Source organism: Colobus angolensis, unplaced genomic scaffold, assembly GCF_000951035.1.
Source record: "Colobus angolensis palliatus isolate OR3802 unplaced genomic scaffold, Cang.pa_1.0 Scaffold473, whole genome shotgun sequence".
In the NCBI taxonomy this organism is placed as follows: Eukaryota; Metazoa; Chordata; class Mammalia; order Primates; family Cercopithecidae; genus Colobus; species Colobus angolensis.
In genome coordinates this window covers 297,192-311,827 of record NW_012118188.1, presented here as the reverse complement: position 1 = coordinate 311,827, position 14,636 = coordinate 297,192, and the positions used below count along the sequence as shown (strand labels likewise).

The window sequence follows — 14,636 nt, the reverse complement described above, 5'->3', positions numbered from 1 at the left end:
CTTGAAACCATCATTCTCAGCAAACTACTGCAAGAACAGAAAACCAAACACTGCATGTTCTCACTCATAGGTGGGAATTGAACAATGAGATCACTTGGACACAGGAAGGGGAGCATCACACACTGGGGCCTATTGTGGGGAGGGGGGAGAGGGGAGGGATAGCATTCAGAGATATACCTAATGTAAATGACGAGTTAATGGGTGCAGCACACAACATGGCACACGTATACATATGTAACAAACCTGCCCGTTGTGCGCATGTACCCTAGAACTTAAAGTATAACAATAATAATAATAAAAAAAAAGAAAGCAAAATATAGTCTTTGACAGGACAAACTTTGGAGTTAGACTGCAAGAGTTTGAATCTTAGTTTTACCACATACTGACTGAGTGAGTTTGTGTTACTTAACTTCTCTGTGGCTCAGTTTCTTCATCTGCAAAATGAGAATGATAATAGTACCTAGCACATTACGTGTCTGTGGAGATTAAATGAGCTAATATGTATAGACTTCTTAGAATAGTTTCTAGCATAGTATGAGCAACTGGTGCTTATATACTACCATTATCACAGAAAATAATTCATCTCATTTAACAGCTTTTGTACCCATATTCCATCTTATCTATCAATTCAGCATATATTTGGAATGAGCTGCATTCCCAGATGAGATCTGAAATTATGGGAGGCAGAATACATGGAGAAGTTCAGGTCTGCAATCAGGGATATTTGAACCCTGGCTCTGTTGGGAATAGTGATGTGATCTTGTATAAGTCATTTATCCTGACTGATCCATATTTCTAAAGGGTGTGTGTATGTAACTTTCATTATAGGGTTTGGAAAAATAAATGTAAATCCCTCTTTTGGTGAAGATTGATGTGATTATGAAAAATGCTTAAAGACTGATAAAAATGAGTCACGTTTGGCTCAGTATCATATAACGTATATGTTATATCATAAAACATATATATCGTAGAACTTTGAGGATGACAGACAAATCGGAGAGGGTTAATGGTTTGGACAGAAATTGCCCATGTACAGTTGGCTTGAAAAATAGACATAATTGACTATTTTTCAGTAAGGTTGACTCTATTTGTGAATTTAAGACTTTACATTTTCCTTCCAGCAGTTTCTTTAACAGTCTTATTTTTCTGTTGGGTTCATTTGAGTTCAATTTACCAGTAGTAACCTGTGAACACTTCTGTCAGGCAACCTGCTCCACAGTTGATCTAAATCTCTGCAATCACACAGCCTATGATTAATTAATGTCAATGTATAATCCAAAATTTTCATGTATAATCTAGAATTTTAAGTAAATGCTGTATAATCTAGTAGATGATTCTATTCCACCTAGCCTAATGAATGAATATCATACTTCTCATATTCCAAAAAATTGCAATAGACCATATGGAAAATGGATGACTCTTTCTGTTCTATAGAATATGAATTACTTTAAATAAAAAAATTAGTCTATTTAGCTGGATTGACTTTTAGAGAAACTGAAAAACTTTGCATGATATTAGAACTAGTAGCGTTTTTTTCTTCTTGTTTTTGTGCCTTTTTAGATTTGAAAAAGTAGTACATAGTACACAACTCCTGGATATAATTGATTCAGTTTCTCACATCTTAAATGGCTGAGCCTAGGGATTGAAGGAAAGAAGCCACATGTTGAGTGAGAAGCCATAACCTCCCAAGGTTTCTTCTGACTGGTGATTGCCTAAAGCACAAGCTAGTGCATTTCAACTGAAGTGTGATGCCAACAGCAAGCACGGTGTGGTATCCATCAATGCTCTGTACCTGTAGCTCTAAACTTGCCTTGGTTATGAACTCTTTAAGAATCAAGAGGGAATTATAGACATGCTCCCCATAAAACTACACATTTTCTTCTTTCCTCAAAGCTTGGCATAGAATTCCACGAGGCTCCCATGAACTTCCTGAATCCCTTCATTCTCCCCTTTCCCCCAGTCCCCTGCAGTCTATGAATCCCATGTGTGTAGGGTCCACTGACGTGAGGAGGCATCCTCTCACTGAGCTTGACCACACTTTCATTTATTTATTTATTTATTTATTTGAGATTCAGTCTCGCTGTGGTCACCCAGGCTGGAGTGCTGTGGCACGATCTCAGCTCACTGCAACGTCCACCTCCCGGGCTCAAGCAATTCTCATTCCTCAGCCTCCCAAGTAGCTGGGATTATATGCGGCCTGCCACTATGCCCAGCTAATTTCTGTATTTTTTGTAGAGACAGGGTTTCACCGTGTTGGCCAGGCTCATCTTGAACTCCTGACCTCAAGTGATCCACCCGCCCCGGCCTTCCAAAGTGCTGGGATTACGAGTGTGAGCCACCACGTACAGCCTGATTTTTTTAATGGCAATGGGCTGGACATTTCTGAAAACCAGGAGATGAAGACTAATCAGAGGCCTTTGCCCATCCTTTAAGAGTTATTACATACAATGTCACACAGTAACTGAGAGTACAAGCTCAGCTTCTCACATGCCACCTCACTGTGTCTGATGCAGTTGGATTCTTTTGGATGCTTCTATGTATGTTAGATTCATTCCATTTGAGTTTAAGCTTGTTTCAATCTACCTCTACTCCCTAAAAACTATTTCTCTTATTATCAAAATCAACACATGTGTCCTCACTTTACATCTACTAGGATAGCTATAATTAAGAAGATAGCTAAGAATAAGCATTGGTTAGGTTGTAGAGAAATTGAAACCCTCTTACACTGCTGGTGGGAATGTAAAATAGTGCAATCATTTTGGAAAACAGCCTAGCACTTCCTCAAAAGGTTAAACACAAAGTTACTATATGACCAGCTGTTCTACTCCTAGGTATATACCCAAGAGAAATGAAAATGTATGTCCACACAAAAACATGTACATGTAAAACTAGCAGCATTACTCATGATAACCAAAAGGCAAAAACAGCCCAAATATCCATTAACCAATGAGTCGATATATAAAATATGCTATTTCCATATTCCATATACATGAATATCCTATATACAGTGAAATATTAGTAGGCAATAAGAAATGAAGTACTAATGTTACAACTTCGATGAACCCTGAAAACATTATGGTAAGTGAAAGAAGACAGTCACAAAAGACTACATATTCTGTCATTCTATTTGTATGAAATGTCCAAAATAGGTAAATCCATAGAGACAAAGAACATTAGGGATTGCCAGGGGCTGGAGAGGGGAGAAATTGGGGGTGACTGTTAACAGGTATGGGGTTTCTTGTAGGGGTGACACAGTGTTCTAAAATTGTGGTGGTGATGGTGGTTGTTAAACTCTGTGAATGTACTAAAAGCTTTGAATTATACACTTTAAATGGATAACTGTATAGTATATGAATTATATCTCAATAAAGCCACTACTAAAAAAATAAAGCCAGACCTGTCTTCAAATCACTAGTGTCTTGAGACAAGGATTTGGGTGTGAATACTGAATTTGGAAAGATATCCCAAAGCACAGTCAGGAGGTAGGGCAGTGAGACGGGGGAGGAAGGAAAGCCACTAATGGGGGTATTAATCGGTGAGTTGATGTTGTGGGCAGTGGGGGCTCCATCCTTCTGGGGCCCCTCAGAAAGGCTGTGCAGACCACAACTCAGAATTACTCCTCCACAGGAAAAGAAAATGGGATTATTTCTATGAGTGTGGACTCCCCAGCACTCCCAGCCTGCCCCATATACAAGCCAAACATGCTCCTACATCAGACAAGAAGAGGCAGAGGCAGAGAGAGACAGACAGACAGACTGACTGCCTGACATGCAGGTACTGAGGTAGGAAGCAGTCAGAATACACGGAAACTTTACCACTCCTGCAGGGGACACCCAGGGTGACCGAGCGAGTATGGGCAGGGCCTTGTCAGTCCTTCACACACCTGCTTTCAGGGGTGTTACTTAACCTGCACCTCAGTCCCCTTATTCTTAAAATGGAGAAGACAATAGTTCTTGCCACATACGGATGATGTGACGATTAATGAGTTAATGTAGCTGATGTATTTGGGAGAGGTAAGAAGACATATTTTTAATATTTTCCTATTTTTTTTAACTTATCCATGATCGTGTCTCTTCTGAATGAGCTTCTAACAAAGCAGAGAATACGTTCTTCTAAGTTTGAAAAAGAAACAGAAGGTTGCAGAAAACCGTCTTCTTGTTAAGTCCCCCTGCGTTTGATCAGCTTTGAATGGCTGCCGTCTGAAATGTGCCACGTGCTTTGTTAACACATTAGACAGATGCCCATTGCAGTGAGTTCTGTCCCTGGAGCAGCACTGTGATCTTCCTCATTCTTGCTGTCCTGCTTCATGGGAACTGTTGGTGGGATTCAAGCAAGCGAGTTTGATCATAAAGTCTCTTGTACTTTCCTTTGCATCTCCTCGTATTTTCCCAAAGTTGTGTTCCGAGGATTATGGGCCCTGGGAGCTTGCTTTCTGTGAAATGTCTGCAGTCTAGGGATGGAAGCCAGTGGCTGCAATCCTAGGGAATTTTGAGTTCCACTCCCGTCAAAGGCATTTATACTTAGTTTGCTTCATTGCTCGTGGACGATTGCAACAGGCCAGTTGGTAAACAGCCAGGGGAAAACAGGGTAAATAATAATAATAATAATGAAAAAAAATAAAACCTCCCAACTACATTACATCAAGCTCAAGCTATCATGATGAAAACTTAAAGATTTACTCACTCAAGAAAATATCTCTGGATTTTTTCAGACTGGGACTCTTCAATTAACCTGACATTTCACAAATCCAAAATTTCAGTGGATAAACTCTTTACTTCACTTCGGGATATTGCTGGAGCTCGGAGTCTCATGAAACAGTTTAAGTCTGTATATGTTCCTGGAAATCATACCCACCAGGCAAGTATATATGCTTTAAAGTAACCTTCTAATCTGTTGTACTTCTAGGATTCAGAGACTATAACTACAAGAAAAGATTCCCTTTTAACCTCCCTAAAATCAAAGGTTTGTTCCAGATAAACTCCAAGTTCTCTTTTAGTTCAGAGTTTTGGGTCCCATGGAATCTGAAAGCCTCTCAATTCATTTATGTCCCAGGCTTGATATGGTGGGATGAGCACTGAGTTGGGAGTCAGCCATGGCTTTCTAACTGTGGGTCTGTCGTAGACTGATTCTATAGCCTTCTGCAAGTCCCTTCTCTCCTCTGGGACCCAGTGACTACAAGTACGAAATGAGGGGCTGGCCTTAGAGGATTCCCAAGTTTCTGGATCTAACCAGTCCATAAATATTTTGAACAAGTAGAATAATGGAAAGCACCTAATAATGTTACAACAAGGGAAAAAGTTTGTGATGAAAACATGTGTTATTTAAAATTCCTCCACTGCTTTCAAAGGAGCGCAGGGGGACCTGAAAAGAATGTTTTTTGAACATCGAGTAAGAAGATGTTATCAAGATTAAGGGGTAATTGCTGTGTAAAAACTCAGAGGGGGAAAGTACATAGAAGATCCAAAGGGAAGCTTAAGCAATAAGGAAAGGTTAGAGCCATTGAGGCTAGGCAGTCTTTGTTGGACAAGGTAGGAGACAGAACTAAGGTTCCTGGTGGTCAAAGATGAGCTCTCAGAGAAGAACAAATGTTTCTGATGGAAAAGATGACTATTTTATATAAATAGATATCCATCCATCTATTTTATATAAATAAATAAGATGAAATCTTATTTATTTCTCCATAAAACCTTTAGTAAAATCAACTTTATTCGTTAAGGCTTTTTGGAGAGCTGAATGTGCTGTTAGTGAGGAGGAGTTCAGCTTCAGGGTGCCGACTCTTTAAGGGAGACTTGAGCTAATGTTACCCACTGCAGCCTAGCACAATCCAGATTCTTCCTCCAGTATCATGTATTTGTTTGGGAGCTGATACCTGAAGAGCACTTCTACATTGGATTTTTACTTGGATTGCCAAAAGTTATGCCAGGGAGGCATTATTATTCCAAGATCCAGGAAGGCCAAGTAACGTGCCACAGGCATGCAGATGGCCAGGGGCGGATGCCAGATCTTTGCTGCCAGCCCAAAACCTCCTCCCCGACTATAATATGGTTCTCATGGAGATTCTAGAAGTGTTGATTGATGGTGCTGATGGTCATCTGAAGTCACCTACCAAGATGCTGAAGACCTTAGAAACTGTCACTCTGCTTAGAAACATAAAGATTTTCACCCTTTACTCAAAGATCTGAGAATGCCACGGCCACAAAATACAGATAAAATCACCCCAATAATCATATGTAGTTTTGTCATTTTAAAAACTCAGCGATCTTAAATACTATAATGTGGCCTAGTTCCAAAAGACATGCTAGAACTAGTGATATATGATGCATTGAGACCAAAATTGTCAAGAAGCAAGTGGCTGGTGTAGTTGGCAAAGAGAAAATAAACCACTAAATGAATGAAGTCTTTTCCATTTTATGTCATCTGGGTGACTGATTTGGCCAACTTCATGTAAACATGGATTAGCTCTGTATCTTCGCACGATAAGGACAATGATGAGTTTCTTAGACCTCATCTCCTTGCTGCCAACACTGCCGTGTCTCCAGGCCTCAAAACCCTGTCCTGCGGCAGTGGCCTTTGGAAAATGGAGTTTCCCTTTGTTGCATATGTCCCCCCTTACAAGAGTCAATAATGCCAGCACCCTCCCAACAATCCTAAGCATCAGTGAGTGGGAAGTGAGGTGGAGGTAGGGTAATGTGTGTACATTGGGGGGCACTGCATAAGTAATGATACAGACACATGGTGAAATGCTGTGCAACCATTACAATGAATGGAATACACCTAGATATGCTGAGCAGGGTGTGTGTTTGAATCCTTGGCCCAGGGTCCACTTCTTGGGGAGTTCAAACTGAAACAGAGTTCAAACTGAAACAGAGCTCAAACTGAAACAAAATGATCAATTGGGTGGCAGTGGGGGGACATGTAGGTCATTCTGTAAAGCATTATTCTATTTTTATAAAAATAGAATAAAATAAATATTTCATAGGTATATATATTTAATGTCTTTAAAATTTAGGAAAAATTTATAATGGTTACCTTGTGGTGGATGTGTAGGGTTGGATGGGTAAGGAGAAACACTGATTTCTTGCTTTATTTTTACATATTCTATATACATGACATTTTTTAATGGGGTTATGGGTAATTTTTACCTCTTTGGGTTTTTCAGTGTTTTTCAAATTTAAAATATTTTTAAACTACAGATGTAAGCCTTGTGAGAACAGGGATTTTTATGGGTTTTGTTCACTGCCATATCCCCAGTACCTAGAGTGGCATCTGTCACATAGTGGATGCTTAATAAATATTTATTAGGTGCATCTTAAGTACAATATATATATCTTTATTACAGATCAGGGGATGTATTGGGACACAAAATATGCATACATAGGAAAGTACAAGTGTCCAGATTAGACTCAGAGTCCAGCTGTGTATCCGGTTTTTAAAAAATAGTCCTTGGCTGAACAATCTTCTGTTTATCCCGTCTCCCAATTTGGTCCTCAGCCCTGTGGCTCCAGAAGAAATCTGTGCTTTCTACCCAACTCCATGCTATCTCCAGACAGAATCTGATTGAGATGTCCTGAGCTCCCCGGTCACATGGGAGAGCACTAGCTGACCTGACCCTGGGTTCCTGTTCAAGGTCTGACCTATGCTGCACAATAGGCTCTAGGCCTTGGGCCCCCACTGGCCCCACCTTCCCTCCCAGTGGCCCTCGCTCCTGCTGTGATGCACATGCACTAGTCTCAGAGCCACTCCTGTTTCCCTTGCTAGGACTAGGGGCACCCCTTATTTTAATCTTTATCCATTACCCCTTTAGGAAAATGTGTCAATCACAGTTCAGATGCACAAAACAGACACCATCTAGTCATTTTAAGGAGAAGGTGTCCCAACTGTGTTACATCGAGCATATAAAATCTCTAGAGGGGTCAGAGGAGTGGGATCTGTACTAGACCTCCAGAAATAAATCCCAGAACATCACCACAGGCCTGGCCCTCCCGGGCATCCAGGACCTTTTCACAGCCTGGAGAGTGAGGGCAATGGGGATCAAGAGGCAACCACAGAAGCTCTTGCCTTAAGGAACATGTCACCAAGACTGGAGACAGCGCCTGTCTTTGATCACCATGGTATCTGCATGGGCTAGCTCAGTGCTTGCCACCTAGTAGGTGAGTAGATGGATGGCTAGATGGATCCTAGACTGTACATGCTATCTAGAATGGCATTTCTTACATTTTTAATTCTTAGTGAGAGGGAACTTAGCACAGAGGATAACAGAACAGATTTTCAAGCCAGAGCATCAGGGTTCACAGCCCAGCTGTCCCCTCTGCTAACTGTGTGACCTTAGGCAAGCGACTTCACTTCTCTGTGCCTGGTTCCTACTCTCTAAGAAGGAGCTAATAATAGTAGCTCTCTCATAAAAATGCTCTAACGATTTGGTGAATTAATACATGCAAAACTCTTAGAACACGCTGAGTGCAGTGGTTCTCACCTGTAATCCCAGCTACTGGGGAGACTGAGGTGAAAGAATAACTTGAGGCTAGGAGTTCAAGACTAGCCTGGGAAACACAGCAAGACTCTATCTCTAAAGAATTCTTAAATTTTAAAAAATTAGCTGGGTGCAGTAGCAGGCACCTGTAATCCCAGCTACTAGGGAGGCTAGGGCAAAAGGATCACTTAAGCCCAGGAGTTCTAGGCTGCAGTGAGCTATTATTGTGCTACTGTACTCTAGCCTGGGCAAGAGTGATACCCCTTCTCAAAAAAAAAAAGAAAAAACTTCTTAGCATAGTATCTGACATCCAGACAGAACTATGTAAGTATTTGCTATCATAGCCATTGTCACAGTAAAGAACAAAAGAGGCGTTTTCTTCATCCTCTTTTGCAACATTTTAGCTTTTCCTTTGTTAGGACATGGGCTACACAGAAAGGGTGTCTTTCAAAAGCTGAGTGTCCTGTTAGCTGCTGTGGGGCAGAAGGTTTATTGCTGATACCCATTTATTTTAAAAGGTTGGGTTTGTTGGTCACTTATGTTGACTGGAAACCTAAGCCCCCAACTGTGCCTGTACAGAAAGTCTTTTTTTTTCTCTTTGAGATGGAGTCTCACTCTGTCGCCCAGGCTGGAGTGCAGAGGTGCGATCTCAACTGACTGCAACCTCAGCTTCCCAGGTTCAAACGATTCTCATGCCTCAGCCTCCCAAGTAGCTGGGACTACAGGTGCGTGCCATCATGCCCGGCAAAATTTTGTGTGTGTGTGTGTGTGTTTAGTAGAGACAGGCTGGTCTTGAACTCCTGACCTCAGGTGATCTGCCCACCTTGGCCTCCCAAAGTGCTGGGATTACAGGCATGAGCCACTGCGCCTGGCCACAGAAAGTCTTCTTGCCCTTCTGTTTCTTACTGCAAATGCTCAGTTTAATGAAAGGTTTAATCTCCCCACTAAATGCCACAGTGTGTGATGTGATGCCATTCCTCAGCTGCAACACCAGGAGGGTATTAGGCAGATGTCTCAGGGCAGGGAGCTTATACGGGCTTTCAGACAAAATACTGTGTGGCTTTCACATGGCTTACCTTGGCATGCATCTCGAAGAGCAGGGCTGAGCTGCAGAAAACCTTCCACAGACGCATACTGTACTTTATGCCTCCAGCATGTTGAACAAGAGCATTTCGAACAGCAGTGCCTAAGAAGGCTTGATTAATCTTGTGCCCAGTGAAATATGGCTCTCTGAACAGGCTTTAGGCCTGGCCTGTTTTGTCAGCAATCCCCAGCCCTGGCCTCCAGCTGTTCTTTTCCAAGTGCTAAGTTCTGTTCCTCCTCCTGATTCTTTCTAACAGACCTGCTAGCATCCTTTCTGAAGGAATCAGCATGGGATAGGACTAAACCGAGGGCCAGGAAACTTGGCTCTGTCCTGAGTCTACTTCTAGTTGGCTGTGTGAACTCAGGCAAACGTGTTAATGTGTTTGGGCTTCGCCTTCCTCATATTGAGTTGAAGGGGCTATACTCAAATTTTTAAAAACGAATTTGCTCCTGGATTGAAGCATGGGTGGGTGGATGGATGGATGGATGGATGGATGAATAGACAGACAAATGAACCATTTTAAAATCGACAAATACATTGTTTGCTTTAAGAAGATGAAAGGAGAAAAAACAGTCATCGTATAGCAAAAAATAAAAATAAATGAGCCATGGATTAGTCAAAGCCATGAGCAATTTCAAACAGAAGTTTTCTGTGCTGTCTTGAGTTGAAACAAAATGAATACCCTCCCAGTAAGCCTGGTTTTTCTGAGAGGCTGGTTGTTTAGAGTCAATTTTGCAGAAAAGGGAGAAGCAAGCATCTTCACTAGCAGAACTGAGGAGTCCCCAGCTACGCCAACAGCAACGAGCAAAAACAAGGTCAGCAGCCCCAGCTGATAGAGATGTGACTGTGGCTACAACTGGGTTTTCTTGGAAACGGCTATCCTAGGTCATTTTTAAGGTGCACCAAATTCAAGATGTTGTAGTTACACTACTTTCTCAAGATTGTATCTGGTTTATTATATATTATGTCAGGAACTGCTGCTATACTCACTGCTTTTCCTCAAGAGCTAACATTTAAGTCAACAAAAGAATCTTCCAGACTCACCATACAGTATGTTCACCCCAAAAGAGTAACCAGAGACATTGACACAAGTATTTTAGTTATCGTATTTTACTTAAATGTGATATTTTTTGAAGATTCATTTTTTGAAACTTCAACTATTCCATGTGTATCCGCCATCGGGGGTCTCTTTATGATCTACCAAGCTATCAGGCCAGCCTCATGAGGCCCTCATACAGGGCCATGATATGATCTTCATGGGCCCCGTTTTTTGTAAAAATAAAAAAATAGTAAAACGTATATGGTACAGTTGCATTGGTGTAAAAATAAATACATTAATATTACATATCAAAACATCACTTTCACCTTAAAGTATTTTTTCTTCTGGTTAAAAAAAAATAAGCATTTTCATGGGCCCTGAAAAGGAATGTGGGCCCAAGGCACTATATGTTTGTATCTAACAAATAAGTCAGCTCTGTGGTCATGGCTCCCACTTGACACAAGTGTGCCCGAGACGGGAATGTAGCTCCCCATCAGGGGACCTTCAGGCATTTTTCTTCCTTGGAGTCATCCTTATGACCATCCATGAAGCTTGAAGCAGTCCACACAGCTACTGAGGAGTTATTTGGACTGGTTTCAAGGTGACAGCTCAGGAGTGAGAGAGCTAGATTCACATGGGATGAATACACAAGTCCCCTGACTTAAAATCCTCATATCCTATAGGAGCTAATTTCTCTGTAAGAACTCCACAGACATAGCTTCCAGCACTCTTCCAAGGGACATGTCCAATTATTATTCAAGAGTCATTATACTCAGAGAAGCCTAAAGCTCTGGCTTTCTATCAAATATTTATAGTTCTTCCAGCTTAATGCAATTTACCAACCAGGGGTCATTTTTGTCATAAGCAATCTTGCCTGGCTGCATAGTTTGACATTCTTCCTTTATCAGGTTTCCAGGGAAACAGAGATAAAAAGTTAACCAAAGGTTAAATTCTTATGTAGAAGGGAAAAGGGTTTAATAATCTATTACCTACAACCTGCAGCTTGCCAGTTGTTAAAGAAATATTTACACTAATGTTCCAATCAAAACTTAACAGGGTGTCTATGGCAGAGACCATGCTGTGTATTCCCAAAACTCCATTGCCTTTTCTTCTGGGGCAAACAGACTACTTTTTCCACGTTCCCTTGTAGAATTGTGACTAGTTATGGCCAATGAACTGTGGTGGAAGTGATACATATCACTTTAGGACTGGACCCATAGAATCTCTGGAAATCCTTCATATTCTCTCTCTCATTCATCATCTGCTGATAAGAGGCAAAGTCTTCAGTGTAGATTCGAATGCTCTAAGAAATGGTGTAGCACAGTGGTGCCCAACCTTTTTGTCACCAGGGACCTGTTTCGTGGAAGGCACCAGGCGGTGCAGGGTGGGGAGTTGTGGTTTCAGGATGATTCAAACACATTGCTTTTATTGTGCACTTTATTTCTATTATTACATTGTGACATATAATGAAATAATTATATAACTCACCATAATATAGAATAAGTGGGAGAGGTTAGCTTGTTTTTCTGAAACTAGACAGTCCCGTCTATGGGTGATGGGAGTCAGAGACAGTGACAGGCCATCAGACGTTAGATTTTCATAAGGAGCATGCAACCTAGAACCCTCGCATGCGCAGTTCACAGTAGGGTTTGTGCTCCTAGGAGAATCTAGTGCCATCACTGACATGACAGGAGGCAGAACTCAGGTGGTAATTTAAGTGATGGGAAGCAGCTGTAAATACTGATGAAGCTTCGCTCATTCACCCACTGCTCACCTCCTGCTGTGTGACCCGGTTCCTAACAGGCCACGAACCAGTAGCGGTCCATGGCCTGGGTTTGGCGACTCCTGGTGTAGCAGGAACCTGGGTCTCTGAATGATTGGGCAGGGCCACACTGGATGTGATATAAGCAATAAATCAATGACCAGCCCACACTGGATGTGATATAAGCAATAAATCAATGACCAGCAAGAAAAGGAAAGAACAAATTTTTCTGAGTTTTTCATGCCTCTCCCAATCTCCCAAAAAGGTGAACTGGCAGAGAGTGTTTGATCAGGAAAACTAAATTACTATGGTTTACCCTCTTAATATGGAGACAAACTATATGGCTAATCCCTCCTCTGGCCCTTCCTAGCACGTGAGAGAATCTTTGAGTACAGCACCAGAGAAACAACATCTGTCTCCATTATCACCACCTTCTACAGAGTCCTTTGCTGAGAAGTGAGTCATTCCTGGCTGAGTAGAAAATTTCGTGGAAGTCAGAGAGTTCCCATCTAAGAAATCGTTGCCAAGCAGTTCATTCTAACCAGATTTCAGTGACATGATTTAGGGCACAAAATGGTCCAAACTAAGTGGCTGAGAGACAGAAACCAAAGGTTCTCCTCATTAAAAACTTAACTGGAAATTTTTTTCGTTAAGAAGGCACAAGTACTGTTTCTTGCCTGAGAAAGTCTTTACCAAATTGTGCTCTCTGAATACACAATGTTATCCAGTTGTTCTGTACTTAGTTCTTTCAGTAGAAAATTTAGAGGGTTTTTTCCCCACATATTCCCATTCAAGTAGGAAAATCTATCAACTTCTCTATAAATTAATATTTACATCATTTACTATGCTTTTGGTTACAATTAAAAATAGGTAAAGAAAAAAGTTCTAAAAAGCTGAAACAAGATAGGTAATTTTTTTCTGCCTTTCTAGCCCCTGATTCTTGCCCCTCTCCTTTTTTCCCATTTTATGTCTGTTTTTAAAATCTTAATGCTTTTAGGTAAAATATTAAACCAGAGTGTCCCTCTCATCCTCTATGGCATTGTTTTAATGGAATAAATACATTTTAGAATAAATTTTTACAATGTTCATTATCTCATCTTTTCTGTTAATATCTGTACCTGTTTTTGTCAGTGTTCAAGATTTGTTGTATTTTGTTTTGTTTGTAGACTTAATCAGCTTCTGTTACTATTATAGCATTATGCTATAATAGTATATTATAGCATATACAATCAGTATTACAAACAATACTGATTGTATGCAAACAATCTGATTGTTTACTAAATAAAATGCCACTTTTACCTTGAAAAAAAAAAAAAAGAAAGGTAATTTATGAAATCCTATGACTTAAAAGTCTAGAGGAGGGGTAGCTTCAAGTGGTGAGAGGCCATTGCCAGGGTAATGGTGGCAGGAATTGCAAATAAACAGGAGAAGCAAGTTCCTGCCTGTTCTTCCTGCGTTCCAGTCTCCCTCTAGTGCCTCCTATCGGCAGAGTCTAACAGACCTAGCTGACAAAGCACAAAAGTGGTTTTCAGAATCTCAGCCCAGCATCACAGAACTGAGTCTAGAAAAGAGGATTTGGAGTTGAGAGACAATAGCTTAATAATGACCACATTTTCATAGAAAATGTTATTTCAAAATTATTGTTATATGAAAAGATAATGAGAGAGAAGTCAACCAAAAAAATGTAAGAAATGAATATCACAGAGGTAGGTCAGGCAATTAATTAATAAAAGCATTTATGTTCTTTTTCCGGATTATGTGATGTGTTTGCTGTTACTTTTCTGTATTTTCAATCATAGTTTCCTTTCTTCTGCTAAATAAATGTTCACCTACATACCTTAAAAAATAAAAAGCAAAAGATTTTCAACATTCCCAATGTAGCACAGAGCAATCACAAAGTCTCAAGAATGAAGAGGTTAAGAAAACAGCACTTCTGAATCTCTGCTCACCACCCCCAAGGAGAACCCAGCTCAGCGGGCATTTTTCTCCTGGATGTTTCATTCCCCAAAATTTAGTCAAAAGTGGAGCAAGGGAAAGAGAGAGAGTGATCCTAGTGTCCCTACTTTCCCCAATCCCTCCATAACTCCTGCCTTCCTCTGTCTCCCAGTCTACACTGGGGTCACAGAACCCCTGAGAACAAATCCTATCACCCCAGGTACACTGTGCCTTGCACAGAGGAGGTACAGAGTATAGTGTTTTTGCTTAATTACAGAGCCACCTATGTGCTGTGTATGATCTCGTTTTCAGAATCACTACTCTTCCTTTTTTTTTTTTTTTTTTA

At 40.8% G+C, this 14,636-nt stretch overlaps 1 protein-coding gene across 2 annotated transcripts in view; it reads left to right on the top strand.

The window, feature by feature from the left end:
- Positions 1-14,636, top strand: part of SCFD2 (sec1 family domain containing 2) — a 517,708-nt gene that overhangs the window by 465,040 nt on the left and 38,032 nt on the right. For both annotated transcript variants that reach the window (XM_011958750.1, XM_011958752.1), the window contains exon 6: positions 4,712-4,857. In XM_011958750.1, coding sequence (XP_011814140.1) covers positions 4,712-4,857 — 146 coding nt within the window. The remainder of the gene's footprint in view (positions 1-4,711; positions 4,858-14,636) is intronic.